This window comes from Marmota marmota, unplaced genomic scaffold (assembly GCF_001458135.2).
Source record: "Marmota marmota marmota unplaced genomic scaffold, marMar, whole genome shotgun sequence".
Lineage (NCBI taxonomy): Eukaryota > Metazoa > Chordata > Mammalia > Rodentia > Sciuridae > Marmota > Marmota marmota.
This window is the reverse complement of record NW_026000082.1, coordinates 20,325,898-20,341,811: the sequence shown is the minus strand read 5'-3', so window position 1 is coordinate 20,341,811 and position 15,914 is coordinate 20,325,898. Positions and strand designations below refer to the sequence as shown.

Sequence of the window (15,914 nt, the reverse complement as noted above, 5' to 3'; positions counted from 1 at the left end):
GGGCTGGCCAGGCGGTTTGATCCTGGCGTCCCCCCAACACAGGAGCGTGCCTGCCTGCTCAGAGGCCGCCCATGCATCCCCAGCCTGGCTGACACAACCAGAATCCCAGCACACACTAGTGCAGAGAGACGTGGCTGTAGGCCCAAGTGCTCACATGGATAAATGTGGCACGTGTCTGATTATAGCCCTCTTCCCCCTGCAGGGTGCCAAGAAGCTCTGCCCTCAGTGCAACACCATCACAGCGCCTGGAGACCTTCGGAGGATCTACTTGTGAGCTAGCCACCCAGCAGGCCTTGCCTCGAGCAGCCTCATCTGTCCCCAGCCTCTGTGACAGTGACCCTCTCCCCTTGTACATACTTGCACACAGGTTCCCCGTGTACATACATTCACATGCGCGCACACAAGCATACACACACACAGGACTCTGGAGCCAGAGTGGAGGCTGAGGCCCAGGCCTTGCCTGCTGGCTCCCACCAAGCCTGAGAACCATACCCATCCGGGCCTCTGTTCCCAGGGTGGAGCAGGGAGGTAGGGGTGGGGAGTAGAGGGGCAAGGCTCCTGAGATACAGCTCCCAGATGGACAGACAGACATGCAAACACCAGACTGAAGCACATGTAATATAGACCATGTATGTTTACAATGTTGTGTATAAATGGGACAACTCCTTTGCCCTCCATGCCCCCACCTTTGGTTGTATGATTTTCTTCTTTTTTTTTTTTAAGAACTCTGGAAGCAGTGCCTCCTTCAGGTCTGGCTGGGGGCTCGGCCCAACCACCTCTTAGGGTACCTGCTTCTCCCTCTCCTGTGGCGTCCCTTCCCTCTCCCATGTGCTCGGTGTTCAGTGGTGTATATTTCTTCTCCCAGACATGGGGTACATGCCCTGAGGGACATGACCCTCTCCTTAGTCTTAGCTCATAGGGCTCTTCATAAGGAGTTGAGGGTGGGGCAGGAAGTAGGTCCCGAGCTGAAGCAGAAGCTGAGGTCGGGGCTGACTGAAGGCGCCCCTGGCTGCACAGCCTTCTGCTAAGAACCATTCCTGGGAGTAGAGATGCTGTTCCCAGGGAAAAGTTGTCTCCTTGCCCCTCCTGTGGGCCCCATGGTGTGATGCTGTGTCTGTATATTCTATACAAAGGTACTTGTCCTTTCCCTTTGTAAACTACATTTGACATGGATTAAACCAATATAAACAGCTGTTGCCTGTGTATATGTATGGGGGATAGGGAGTTGATAGTAGGGGTTGGACTGAGGCAGTTCAGGGGTTAATTCTAGGCAGCAGTATTGGGGAGAGGACTTAGATGTAGGTGTGTGTAGAGCCATACAGTGTTGGTCTGCTTAGGGGCCCTGGAGCATTCCAGAATGAGTGGGGGTGGGGCTAGAGATCTGGGCTCCTGGCTATTGATGGGTAGGGGCTCTAGGTTAATTCCTTATTGATGCAGAATCGTCAGCTCATTAATCATAGAAGAGGTCAGAGCTTGGGGGTACAGAGGGGATGCAAGCTCTATCCCCCAACCTAGGGCAGAAGCAACTGCAGGCTTGGGTTAAAAACCCAAGCCCCAGGTTTCTGTTCCTTTCTAGTCCCCTGAAAGGTGCCCCCAGGATCACAATCTCAGGGCTTCTGGGCTTTTATACTATTCATCCTAGTGCCCACAAGCCTGGTGTAGGTAACTGCCTAGAGCCCCAAATTAAACAGTAGAAACTCCTGCTATCCAAGATGGACTCTCAAGTTAAGGAACTAGAGCTAGGCCTCTAGCACTGGCTACAGAGCACTTTGTTGGTCACTCCCTCAACTCCCCACTGCTGCTTAGGTAGACCAGCATCCTGGATGCCTCTCAGGCAAGTGCAGACCAGTCCTTGCCCACAACAGAAAGATGTCTTAAGAAAAATAGATTCTGGGAGTAGGGGCTGTGGTAGAGTGCTTGCATGGCACATGGGAGACACTGGGTTTGATCCTCAGCACTACGTAAAAACAAATAAATGAAGGTATTTTAAAAAGTAGTCATAGTCGTAATTAAAAAAATAGATTGATAAATTCTGTTAAAATTCAAGAGCCCAGAGTTTTTCCATGACTCCAAACTCCTTGACACATTCTTACAGCCAGGCCTACCTCCCATCTCCCCAAATCCCATTAGACACCCACCTCTAGAATGCCCACAGAGAATCATCAGGTCTTGGCAGCTCTTGCCTCCTCCTGCACCCAGAGGAAATGCAGATGACAGGCCACCCTTGGTTGGAGCCCAGCAAAGGCCTCACTGCCCCATGCCTGCTTGTTGGCTCCAAATATCCTGAACATAGATCCTGGGGCCCAAGGTCACAGGGAATGTATATAGTCCCTGGGGAAGTGGAGCAGCCCCACTGATGGCTGAGGGTCTATAAAAGAAGCAGGCTTGAAAGAGTGGGCCTGCTGGAGGTAAGGGTAATGGCAAGAACAGGTTCCAGTCAGGCTAACTTCTTTTCTATCTCTATTCCCTCTCTCCTCTACCTGGGACTCAGTAGGTCCATGATAGCTGGTTACCCCCACCCTAGAGGCCATGTGCTCTCTAATAGGCACATTAACCCTCGGGAAGGGCATTCTGCTGAAGCCAGCCATGCTGTTGGATCTTCGAGCTGTCTCATGGCACAGGCGGCACTGCCACCTGTTGGCCATGGCTAAGAATGCAGCCACACAGCCTAGGAATCAGCAACAGTAGTAGGGACTCCCAGAGGACTGATGTCCTGCAGGCAGAACTTGGCCCCAGAGAGAGGGAATCCATCACCCCTAAGAATATCAGGGATCAGCTCCAACCCAGAGTTTTCCAGCCATTGCTTTACTGCCTGCTAAACTTTGAAAGCCCATCCCTGACCCCCAGGCCTCTTGATTACCACAACAAATTCATTCGATCAACTAATATTTATTGAATACCTATGTGCCAGCACTGTGTAGCAGTGACTCTCAGAATGATAGATGGAACAGAATTGTAAAGCTGAAGGCACTTCACCTTGCAGGCTGCAATGATACCATCTCCTTGAAAGGAGACTCATTTGAGTATCAAATTTGTATCATTTGAGTATTTGATACCATTGAGTATCAAATGAGTCTCCTTTCAAGGAGATGGTATCATTTCAGCCAAAACTCCCTTTACCCTGGTTCTGGTTTTTAGGACTCCAGAGTTAACTTGCCACAGCTCCTACTGTAGCACTGCTGTCTCACTGCTTCACACTCCAGCTGCCCCTTACAGACAGCTCACAACTTTCCCAGACGCAGTGGCTTCCTAGCAAAATGTGGAGGAGCTGGGCAGCACAAACCCCTGCATCCTCAGCTAATCTGGCATCTACCTCAGACTCCTGGGGTATGAGGTCAGAGAAGCTTCTCTGAATGAATGGGCAAGTGGGATTCATGCTTTATGTTGTGGGACTTTGCCCTTCTGGAGCAGAGATCAAAGGGGCCCCCTTCATAGTCTGACCCTACCCTCTGGCACCTCCCCAATAAAGCTCACCTTCCAGTCAGAAAATCAACTCAACTCTGGCAACAAGTATAAAGTTTCCTGTGTGCAAGGTGATTAAGTTCTAGAGATCTATATAACACTGCACCTATAGTTAACAATAGGTGTTATTAATAAGTGTATTACATTCACTTGGAACTTTGTTAAGAGAGTAGATCCCATGTTAAGGGTTCTTACCACAATTTTTAAAAAATATTTATTTTTTAGTTTTAGGTGGACACAATACATTTATTTTATTTTTATGTGGTGTTGAGAATCGATCCCAGTGCCTCACACATGCTAGGCGAGCACACTACCACTTGAGCCATTCCCCAGCCCCACAACTTTTTTTTTTTAAATCAACTCTGAGATTCATCCTCAACCCCCTCCTCCCCTGCTTTTTTAACCCTTTACATGCTAAATGCTACAGGAATCAGCCGCCTGACTGGTGCACTTGTTTGAATAATCAACTACAAGGTTCCACAGAAACCTACCCAGGCATTCCTGCCCGCTAGGACCACTAGAAGTCCCCCAGGACAGACATAGGTTGTGAGAGGTCAGGCATTTATTTCTGGAGTAGGACCTGAGTACTGGACACAACTGCGCATGAAGTCAACACAAAGGCTTGTGTAGTAAGTAGGGTAGTCTCGTAGGTGGCTGACATGTGCAGATGACACAAAGTCCACAGAGCGTACCAGGACCCGGTGGGCCAGGCGTGCCTCCACCATGCGTTCCACATCCCTGGCCAGGACAATCTCATCTGCCTTCGAGTAGAGGTAGAGCTCAGGCCAGTGGGATTCTGCATTCTGTAGCTTATCATAGAAGCGGGTGTGGAAGAGGCCAGTGAGTGGAGCAAGCAGGATATGGAACAAGACTGCCACCAGGGTGAAAGCCACCAGGAGCAATAGGCGCATCAAAGCATGCTGATGTTCTAGGATGACTGCCAGGGCTCGCAGGGCCCCTACCAAGTTGTTATCACCAGGACCACTGTCAAAAATGGTGCCCACCACACGCAGGTGGCAGAAGCGCCGATGGGTTTGCAGGAGCTCCAACACGTAGCGGTAAAGCATGACGCCAGCATTGCTGAAGACGTGGAAGAGCAGGGGCTCCCTCTCAATCTCATAATCAAAGAGTAGCTCAAGCAGCTTCTGGGCCAACAAACGAAGTGAAGGGATGCCCAGGGACTCTGAGAAGAAGACCATGTGCCAGGGGGCTGTGTATCGGATCACGATGCAGCCCTGGGGAGAGAAGAGAAGCCTGATCAATCCCCAGGGATGCAGTGGGGGTGGTGAGCACAAGATACATCCAAAAGGCCCAGTAACCCCAACTTCCATAGAGCCATGGAATCCAGCAAAGCTCTAGGCCCTGCTTCAGCCTAAGCACTAGCTCACTACTCACAGACACAGGTACTTTGCAGGAGTGGAAAGTATACTCAAGGTCCATTTTTGGATTCATGGCTTCATGGTGACTACGCCTCTGGGATGGTATATGAGGCCTGGAGATGAGCACGTTTTGAAAGTGATCAGAACATCTTTTCTCATACCGCAAGCCTACCCCAGACCTTGTACATTTAAAGTCTCACTGCTTGCCTATATTTTGCTGCAGCGACTTCTCTCCATTCTCCCTACCTCCCAGACACAACACCTAAGACAGCCTACAAGCCCCCAGCCTCGACTACCAGAGGCCACTTCTGAGCCAGACCCTCATGGCATCCATCTCTAGTCACTGTCATCTCCCTCTTCCCACACCAAGGACCGGAAAACAAAATCCATACTGTCTGGTTTCAGGAGCCTGACCCCCAAATCTGTCTGGTTCCCAAGCCTAGGATCACTCCTCAGACTCCCCCTGAAATTCCAAATACAGTAAATACTATTCCTCAAATTCTAAAATCTGGGCCCAAACTCCCTTTAGGCTTCTGGACACCTCACTGCCTAAGCCAAGTGTACCTCAAAACCTCCAGACAGGTCCCCTTCTAGGCCTGTTGAAAAAGGCCCTGCCTGGGGCCGAATCCCTCTCCTAAACCTATTCTAGAGACAAAACACCCTTGTCATGGGGATCTGAGTTGGGCAGGCTCTGGGGTCAGACAGGTCTGAATTTAATTCCTGGTCCTAGCACTTAACAACAGTATGAATAAAGAACAATTTACTTCTTTCTGTGTCTGTGTCCCCATCTATTATTGGGATAACACCCATCTCCTAAGGTTATGGTGGAAATTAAATGAGAAAAAAAAAGTATGTTAAGTGACCAAAACAATACATGGCACACAGTAAACTCTCAACCAACAGCTGTAACAATCATCAGTGATGATTACAATAACCAGGAGAAAATTATGTGGACACAGTTCTTAAATGACCCACAGCCAAATGGATGGTCAGTCAGGTTGCCTCCTATCACCCTGACCTGCTAGGTCTGGAGGCTCCCAACACTCTAGGGCTTGGTCAAATCTAATAGAGGCCTGCCCATCCTCATCACACTTTTCTCCTGGCAGCACCTGAGGATTACACACTCCTAGAAATATTTCCTTGCAACCCAGTCCCTTCAGTTGGTTTAAAAAAAAAGGAACATTTTTAATCATGAAAAAAGGGGCTGGTCTGGATATAGAGGCCTAAGGAACACAACAACAACAACAACAACAACAAAAAAACTAGATACAATGTGTAATCCTGGATTGAATCTTGGTTTGGGCAAATCAGTTGTAAAGAACACTTTGAGGACAATTTGGGCATCTGAACATGGATTGGAAACTAGAAGTGATGAAAATTAATTAACATGAGAAGGTGGAAAGCATGATCTTTAAAAAGCAGGCTTCAAAATGGTACACTTGAGAAGATCCAGAAAAAACCTGGAAAGAGCTACCCTATGGTATAAACCGAGGTCATCTCCAGGTGGTGGAATATGATGTTTTTATTTTCTTTTAAATAATGAAGGTTGTCTCCCTCTGGAGATGGCCCTGCATTCTCCCTTGAATGTTCCTCTGCTTTCCATAGTAAACCTTTGTCTGTCTCTCTAAAAAGAAATTAAATATTGGAGTTTGGGATTGGAGAAGTTTTTCTCGGCACCCATCCTGTTCTCCTCCTACCAGGGAATAAAGTCAGTCCCCTCCTTGCCAAGGCTGCCACTCCACCAGCCTTGTTCCTTCAGCCCCTCTGCCTGCCCTGGAATCATGCCTCACACTTTCTCCCTCACACTTTCTGCCCACATAACATCTTCCTTCCCTCACCTACAATGGTCTGTTTCTCTGTTGATTCTGTCATGTCCTCCTGGGCTTTCTTTCCCCCCTGGCTCCATTCCTCCTTTCCTCATAGAATTCTCTTCATCTTCTACTTCTTTAAGTCTGGTTTCCTTAGGGCTATCCCAGCCCTCTTCTTTCCCTCTCTACACTCCTGAGGGATCTCGTCTACCCCAGAAACTGTGGATTCTCTTCTAGTGTTCCTGTCTCAAAAACACACCTCCCTCTACCCAGAACATGCCCCCTCCTCTCCATCCCTGTGCCCACTCCTAATCTCTTATGAGCTACCTTCCTATCTCGTGACAAGCTCTTCCACCCATCACCTTCCTTCTACCTACACCACTAGCCCTAAGGGCCTGACCATCCTGTTCTGGGTCACTGCACCCTTTCCGAAGTTTCTCCTGGCTTCTAGCCCCAGCGCCTCCAATCTTTCCCCTACTCTGCAGTTAGGTGCTTTCTGAATGGCAAATCTAACATTGTGCCCCTGTTTAAATCACCTTGAAAACCCTCCCCTGACCAAGCCTCACCTCTAGACATTTGCACTTTCATTCTCTGTACTGAGCACACTCAATCACTCCTATTCTTCTGCCTGCCCTCAAGGATCTTTTTTTTTTTTTAATATTTTTAGTTGTAGGTGGACACAATATCTTTATTTTGTTTATTTAGTTTCTTATGTGGTGCTGAGGATCAAACCCAGTGCCTTATGCATGCTAGGCAAGTACTCTACCACTGAGCCACAACCCCAGTCCCCCTCAAAGATCTTATTCTAATGAAGAAGCTAGACCAAGCCTAGCCAGTGAGTGGAGCTCAGGAGCTGAGAAAACCTGAGGAGTGAGGCAGCCTGCAAAAGGTGGGCCAGGCTTATTGGCTGAGAGGAGGCTTCAAACTCAAAACTACTTTTCTCCCCCAATCCTTCTCCTGTTCCAGGGCTTCCATGCTGCTCAGGCATGGCATAGACATTGGTCAGTGGAAGGAGACCAAGAAAAGGGGCACCAGCTGGCCTTTCTCCCAGGTGACTCCTACACCTTTGCCTGGGCCTTCCAGCTGGCATCTGGAGCTGTCTAAACCAATACCCCTGCCAAAGGTTGCTTTGGGGAGACCTGCCCTGAGGAGGGCAGAGAAGAGTCAGAGACCAAAGACATAAAAGGGCTTCCAGGGCCAGGGTTGTGGCTCAGTGGTAGAGTGCTTGCCTAGGACGTGTGGGGCACTGAGTTCGATTCTCAGCATCAATAAAATAAATAATAAAAAAGAAAGGTATTGAGTCCATCTACAACTAAATTTTTTTTTTTTTTAAAAAGGGCTTCAAAAATATAACCAGGCTCTCCTAGGGCCCTCTCCAGTTACCACCTCTACAGTCAACTCTTAGTGCATCCTGAGAAGCATCATGACTCCTCCAAGAGGCCCTGTGACTCTGGGAATGTGACTATGGGCAAAAAAGGAGAAAGTCCTGGGAGCAGGAACTATGCCCGGCACACCAGTCAACAGGAGTTAAGGCCTGGGCTGATTCCACCAGTGTGGACAACATTAAGGCCGCCCACCACAGGATTCAAGGAGAGAAGCAGGTCAGGGGACTGAAGGAGCTAGACTAGGACACAAAGCTGGCAGCAAAGCGGGGGATAATCCTGCCAAAGTCCCATGACCCCATCATCTTCCTCACAGGCTGTTCTTAACACTATTCCTAGGCCTGTCACAGAATGGGTCAGCTTTCACTGCAGCCCAGAGGTAAGGCAGCCAGAGGCTCGGAGTTCCCCACAGAGTACCCAGAGGTGGCAGGATCCCAACATCTGAGTATCCACATGCCTGCAGTACTCACCCTTTCATGGTAGATGGCGCTGTACTTGGCAAGGTTCTTGTCCCTGCAGCCACCCCAGCCCAAGAGAATCACCACAGGCAGTCGCGGCCCTGCCTCCTTCCCACCTTGTCTGGTGTTGTTCTCTGAAACACAGATGTGGACTGTCAACACGGGAGGTAGGATGGGGGTTCTGACTGACCCAAAGCTAACACCACTGTGGCTGAAGGCAGGAAATCAACAGGTGCCAGGCCCAGGCATCCCACCAGCCTCTCTGCTCTAGGCTCCCATGAGGCTCCTGCCCCAGTCCTGCCCTGACTGCCTTTCTACAGATCTCTCAGGAAGAACCATGGCATCACTAGAAAGCTCTCTTGAGGGCACCTTTCTTTAGTGATTCAAAGACAGCCCAGGAGGGGAAAGTGAACACCTTCTCCAGGTAACTTCCCTTTCCAACCAGCGATCAGCAAACATTAGCCCAATCAGGCCCACCACCTTTGTACAGTCTATAAGCTAAAATGACTTTTAAATTTTTAAATGGTTAAAAAAATCAAAATAATAATATTTTTGTGACATATGACAATTATATAAAATTTAAATTTGTGTGGGGCTGGGGTGGTGGCTCAGTGGTAGAGTGTTTGCCTGGCATATGTGAGGCCCTAGTTTCAATTCTCAGCACCACATATGAATAAATGAATAAAATAAAGGTCCATCAGTGACTGAAAAATATTTTTTAAAAAATTTACATTTGTGTGTCCACATATAAACTTTAATAGGAATATAGCCATATCATCCAATTTATTTTACTCTCTATGGCTACTTTCATACTAAAACGTAATTATAACAGAGAGTGTATGGCTCACAGAGTCTAAAATATTAATGGCCTTCACAGAAAATGTTTGCCAGGGGCTGGGGATATAGCTCAGTTGGTACAGTGCTTGCTTTGCACACATAAGGCCATGGATTCAATCCCCAGCACCACAAAATATATACATTATTTTATATGTATATACACATAAAATAATGATACTGTGTTCATCTACAACTAAAAAAATTAAATAAATTTTTTAAAAAAAGTTTGCCAAGCTGGATGCAGTGGCGCACACCTGTAATTCCAGTGCCTCAGGAGGCTGAGATAGGAGGATCACAAGTTCAAAGCTAGCCTCAGCAAAAAGTGAGACCCTTCTTCTAATAAAATACAAAATTGGGCTGGGGATATGGTTGAGTGCCCGAGTTCAATCCCTGGTATCAAAAAAAAAAAAAAAAAAAAAAGTTTGCCAGACTCAGTCTCTGCTCTAATTCCAAGAGCTGATGGAAAAAAAAAGGTCTTAAGAGGAGCAATGGATAGGACAGTGTAAACAGGAACATGAGGCAGAATGACTCCAAGTTTTAGCAAACCTCCCACCCTGTCCGGCCAGGAAAACACACACCTATATTCTAACATAAAAGCAGAATGAGATTAAGTGTCTTGCCTGTGTCACAGGGAGCGTAGAGCTAGGCATCTGGCTCCTACTGAACTCCTAGAACAGCTCTTGTGCCACTGCCCATAGCTAGACCTTCCTTGGGTGATGTGCTGGCAGGCATGAGCCAGCTGTCTCTGATGGCTGCTGAAGGGCCTCCTGCAACTTTGTCTAACAGAACTCACCTCGTTTCCTTGCAAAGTGAATGCCCACCCCCCAGAAGGACATCTGTGCAAGGACTGTCTGTAGCTAGATAGCCACCCCCTGAAAGGGTGGGTATGTACTTTTGCAAGGACCAAGTCACTTGGCTATGCTCAGCTGCCATCCTGAAATTTATGGATGCTGGTGGTGACCTGGCAACAGTAAATTTCAAGGCTAGTTAAGAGGATGGTAAATATAAATCACTAACCTTTGGACAAAAGGAAGACAACAATTTCCTGTGGAAATTAATGTGATTGAAAAGTTCAATGTTCCTGCTCTCTAGTAGTGGTGACTCTGGCCTTCGGAGATTAACTGTCCGCACCCACAGGGATCCTGGGCCCATTGCAATTCAGGCTGGAGCAGAAATTGCCAGTGTCTCAGTCCGCTGCTGACACCTGCCAACCCTCCCAGCCGCCACCAACATTGGCCTTGGCCCTGCTCTAACTATCTAAATATTCTCACTGCCTTTCTCAGCCTGATGTTCCCCTGTCTTTTGCCAGGACAGCTCTTCGCCTGCCCTGGCCTTTCTGGTGGAGATACATAAAGTGGGGCCATGAAGCTCAGACTGAGGTGGTCTCCTGGGTAGTAATCAACAGCTACTGTTTGGAACTGCTGAATCTCTGAGGCCACACTACTAGATTTCTGAGAGTCTGCCTTGAGAGGCTCACTTACCTCTCTGTGTAGCCGCCTCAGAATAGTCTCCCCTTCCTCAGCCTATAGAAGTTCCCCCAAGATACCAGCAAAGGGCTTTGAGATTTATCTCAAAAACAGAGAAGGCAGCTAAGGGAGGTCACATTCACTGGTGGCTAAAGGAGGATAGGGCCAACCCCCATAAGCAGAGAGGGGCATTCAACATTCAGAGAAGGTTTGAGCAGGTTCTGCTGGGCCTGCCCCTTCCCATTCTGAGATGTGCAACTTTGCTTTGTTCCAGTGCAGGTTTTCCTGGCACCCTTGGCAGGAACGACTCTCTCCCTCAAGAAACTGGCATCCTGGACATTCTGACTATTCCATATCCAAAGATTTCCCTAATGTTCTTAAAGGGGTGGAACCAGGCCCTGGGGATTGCCCCAAGGGGCTCATCCTACCAGGGACATCTCCTGCTCCCTGACATATGCTCTCCATGCCCATTCCCGACTCAAAGGCTTGTCATGACCTTCTCCCTGCTGGAGCCACATTTGCCCCTTCTGATTATATAAATGAGGTGTTATAGTCCCAGAAAATCCAAAAATGTACCTTGGAAACATGTCTGGGAGAGTGATGGTGACCAGGAAAGGTCTCCCAAAGGAAGACCCATTTGCTGCAGTAGCCTTGAAGGCCCAGTAGGAACGTGTTGGGTGGACAGGGGACATGAGCAGAGCCAGGGAGTTGTGGAGATATTACAGGTCACCTACGGCACAGTATGTAGTCCTGGGGCGCTGGAATCTCAGGGGAGGGAGTAGCAGTAATTGTAAAAGCTGCCAAGAACAGGACTAGGGCCTGATCCTGCATAGGAGCCAGGGTTGTCTACTCCACAGCAGTGGAGAGCAAATAAAAGATTATGAAATGGGGAAAGTGGCATGACCCAATCTGTATGAATTAATGACTTACACAACTAATGTTGTTTAATGTCTGTCTCTCTCTGCCCTTAAACAGTAGGTTCTATGGAGGCAGGAAATTCTTTATGGCCATGCTTCCAATGGTCAGCATGGTGGCTGACCCATAACTCAGAAGTTAAGTGCTGAGTGAATGAACACGTGGGTGCAAATCGAAGGATGGATCCCAGTAGAAAGAGCTGGCATTCTCGTTCCCCATTGCCCTTTCCAGAGTAATAAAAATAACTGTTCCGGCTATTGTTGTTTATTGCCACACCCAGACCACCACTCCTCCACCCTTTCATGCCATCCCCTACTCCTCTCCTGCTCACCCCACGGTCATATCACTCTTTCCCCCTCTTGCTACCGACTCTCCTGGTCTCTGGCAACTAATCTGTAAGGACTAAAGACTTTGGTCTCTGGCTTGGTCTCCTACTTTATTCAAAGACTTTCCATGACTTTGCACAAGCAATCAAGTACAAGTCCACTTTGTGCCAAAATCATCACAAAACTCTCTCAGTGAAAAGAGCTAACACAGAGAATATTATGCACCAGGTGCTATTCTACGAATTTGGCATTTGTACTTATCAATTCATTTAATCATCAACATTTAACTGTTTAATCATGACAACCCTAGAAACAAGGAATTGTTATTCTCATTTTGCAAATGAAAACCTGAGACACAGAAATGGTAAATTACACACTCAAGGTTACATAATTAATAAGTAATAAAACTGGAATCTGTAAAGATCAGCTTGTACTCACTATCCTAGATGGTCTAGACTGCTTCAGCTCCAAAACTGTACACAAAGATGCCTCCTATATAGCAAAAGACCCAACATTGTCCTCATCCACTTGCTCCCCCTTAGGGACTGGCCACTCGGCCAGAATGTCAACATATGCTGTTTCTTGCAACACCCTAGGTGTTAGCTACTATTTCCATTTTGCAGATGAGAAAACTAACAGAGAGGGTAAGTCCTTTTCCCTTCAAGAACACACAGCCAGGAAGTGACAGAGCCAACATCCACTCTCTTACCACCATATTATACTGACACTACCTCCAGGACCTTGCACATGCCTTTTATTCCCAGCCCAGGATACAAATGCTTCATGTAATACTTTGCGAATGTGGGCTGGGATTGTGGCTCAGCAGTAGAGCGCTCGCCTAGCACGTGCAAGGCATTGGTTTCAATCCTCAACACCACATAAAAATAAATAAATAAAATAAAGATTAAAAAAAACAACAACAACTTTGTGAATGCCCTGTCCACTTACAAAGTCAGCTTGCTTTTCATTTCCAGAAGTCCTTCTCAATGCCCTCTCCCGTTATCAGGGTAGGTTAGGTTACTCCTTTTCTGAACAGTCCCAGCACCCACCAACACCACCGCACTCCTCTTAGCACACTGCCTTGACAGTGTTCCTTAGGAAATGGAGGAAGCTACTAGCAAGAAATGGTGAAGGAGGCCAGGGCTGTAGCTTGGTGGCAGAGCACTTGCCTAGCATGTGTGAGGCACTGAGTTCAACCCTTAGCACCATATGAAAATAAACAAATAAAATAAAGGCATGATGTCCATCTACAACTACAAAAAAAGAAATTTAAAAAGAGAATAGAGAGAGAGAATGTGAAGCCAGAACAAGAGCAATGGGGAGACAGGAAGGAAGGGCAGGCAACTGATAGGGAGAAGCCAGAGTCACAACAATTTTAAGACATATTATCAAAAGTCTCAAAAATATGCAACTTCTGACTTGGTAATTCCACTTCTAAGAAAAATGTTGAATAATACAGAAATATTCAGTAATATGTTAAGCAGATCATAGACAAAAATGGAAGATCTAAAATTATAAGTCTCATAGAAAAGGCACTGGATTAAATACTTGTGATCTGGAATTAGGCAATAGTTTCTAGAACAACAAACAAAATAGATAAATTGGGATTTCAACAAAATTAAGATTTTGCACTTAAAAGGGCACCATTTAAAGAGTGAAAAAATGTGGAGAAAATATTTGCAAATCATATGCACAATATGGGGCTTGTGCCCAGGATATATTAAAAAAAATCTCTTACAATTTAACAACAAAACAATGAATAACCCAACTTTAAAATGAGCAAATGATTTGAATAGACATTTCTCCAAAGAAGATATACAAATAGCCAATAAGTACATGAAAAGATTAGAGAAATTAAAGTCTAACCCACAATGAGGTATCACTTTGTGCCCATTAGCATGGCTGTAAAAAGTCAGATAATAGCAAGTAATGAGGATGTGGAGAAATAAAAACTTTCATAAACTGTTGGTGGGAATGTAAAATAGAGCCACTTTGGAAAATAGTTTTTATATAATTTTTAAATAAAAAATTAAACAGAGTTACTATATGACCCAGCAATTCCACTCCTAGATATGGACCTAACAGAACTGAAAACAACATGTCCACACAAAAAACTTGTACATATTAGTCATAACTTTCCTAGCTTTGTATTTGTATACACAACCAGGGTAACTCCACATCATGTATGACAACAAGACTGGGAACCTAATAGAATAAGTTATACTTTATGTATGTATATTCTGCCAAAATACACTCTACTGTCATGTGTAACTAAAAATAAAAAAAAAAAAAACTTGTACATGAATTTTCATTGTAGCACTTGATAACAGACACAAAGTAGAAACAATTCCATCAACTGTGAATGGATAAAACAAAATGTGATATATCCATTCAATGGAATACTATTCAGTCATAAAAAGGAATCAAATACTACCCATGCTCCAACATGAATGAATCTTGAAAACATTATGTTAAATAAGAGCAGTCAGACACAAAAGGCCACATATCATATGGTTCCATTTATATAAAATATTCAAGCTGAGCTGGGCACAGTGGCACATGGCTATAATCCCAATGACAGAGGCTGGGAGAAGAATCACAAATTTAAGGTCAGCCTCTGCAATTTAGCAAGAGAGAATAAGAAGGGTTAGGGGTATAGCTCAGTGATAGATCAATCCCCAGTACTGAGGGAGGGGGGAAATCCAGAATAGGCAAATTCATAGAGACAGAAAGTAGCTAGACGAGGGAATGGGGAATGACTACTAATGGGTATGAGATTTCTTTTTCTGTGATGAAAGTGTTCTGGAATTAGATAGTGGTGATGGTCTCACAATTCTGAGAATATACTAAAAGCCAATGGACTGCACTTTTTTTTTTTTTGAACTAGGATTGAACCCAGAAGTGCTTAACCACTGAGTCACATCCCCATCCCTTTTTTAATTTGTATTTTGAAACAGGGTCTCACTAAGTTGCTTGGGGCCTCACTAAATTGCTGAGGCTGGCTTCAAACTTGTGATTCTTTTCCCACAGCCTCCTGAGTCACTGGGATTACAGGTGTGTACCAGCATGCCTTTTGTGTGTGTGTGTGTGTGTGTGTGTGTGTATGTGTTACTGGGAATTGAACCCATGGCTTTACGCATGCTAGGCAAGTCTTCTACCATTGAGTTATATCCACAGTCTAAACTGCATATGTTAAAAGGGTAAATTTTGTGTCATGTGAATTATATTTGTGTTATTATTTTTAAATAGTAATACATTATGTGAAAAAGCAAATTGCAAAGTAGAATCACTACAGAATATCCCTTTAAAACACACTCATGGGGCTGGGGATGTGGCTCAAGTGGTAGCGCACTCGCCTGGCATGCATGTGGCCCAGGTTCGATCCTCAGCACCACATACAAACAAAGATGTTGTGTCCGCTGAAAACTAAAAAATAAATATTAAAAAATTCTCTCTCTCTCTCTAAAAAAAAAACATACACACACAAGTTATGCATTGAAAATATAAATAGCAAGTATTTCTGAGATCAGAAAAAAATTATTTTTCATGACTTTATTTTAAGCCCATTTTCTAAAATAAATATTGGGGCTATGAATGTAGCTCAGTGGTGGAGTTCTGGGTTTGATCCCAGCACTGCCAAAAAAAAAAAAAAAAGATTTAAAGTCAATATGTATCACTTTTGCAATGAGAGTTAAAATGTTATTTCAAAACAACAATAGGGGAGGTGGTCTAATCAAAGCAGTTCAAGTCCAAAGAGGTCAAGGATACCCAGAAGCCCCTTGGCAATGGGGAACTTTCTTTTCTATCCTAGAACTTTTCTTCTTTTTTTTCTTTTCTTTTTCTTTCTTTCTTTCTTTTTTTTTTTTTTTTTTTTTTTTTTT

The 15,914-nt window shown here is 45.5% G+C and overlaps 2 protein-coding genes across 4 annotated transcripts in view; one reads left to right on the top strand and one right to left on the bottom strand.

Annotated features, from left to right (window-relative positions):
* Positions 1-1,193, top strand: part of Rnf220 (ring finger protein 220) — a 207,492-nt gene extending 206,299 nt beyond the window's left edge. Inside the window, exon 13 of the mRNA XM_015485102.2 lies at positions 203-1,193. Coding sequence (XP_015340588.2) covers positions 203-274 — 72 coding nt within the window. The 3' untranslated portion in view covers positions 275-1,193. The remainder of the gene's footprint in view (positions 1-202) is intronic.
* Tmem53 (transmembrane protein 53) overlaps positions 678-15,914 on the bottom strand; it is a 20,436-nt gene continuing 5,199 nt past the window's right edge. The window contains exons 2-5 of one of the 3 annotated variants that reach the window (XM_048815512.1): positions 10,344-10,489; positions 8,502-8,623; positions 4,858-4,954; positions 678-4,697 (exon numbers count right to left, since the gene is read on the bottom strand). In XM_048815512.1, the coding sequence (XP_048671469.1) occupies positions 4,017-4,697; positions 4,858-4,954; positions 8,502-8,509 (786 nt within the window). In that variant the 5' untranslated portion in view covers positions 8,510-8,623; positions 10,344-10,489 and the 3' untranslated portion in view covers positions 678-4,016. The remainder of the gene's footprint in view (positions 4,698-4,857; positions 4,955-8,501; positions 8,624-10,343; positions 10,490-15,914) is intronic. The other 2 variants (XM_015485099.2, XM_048815513.1) reach the window with 2 other exon arrangements.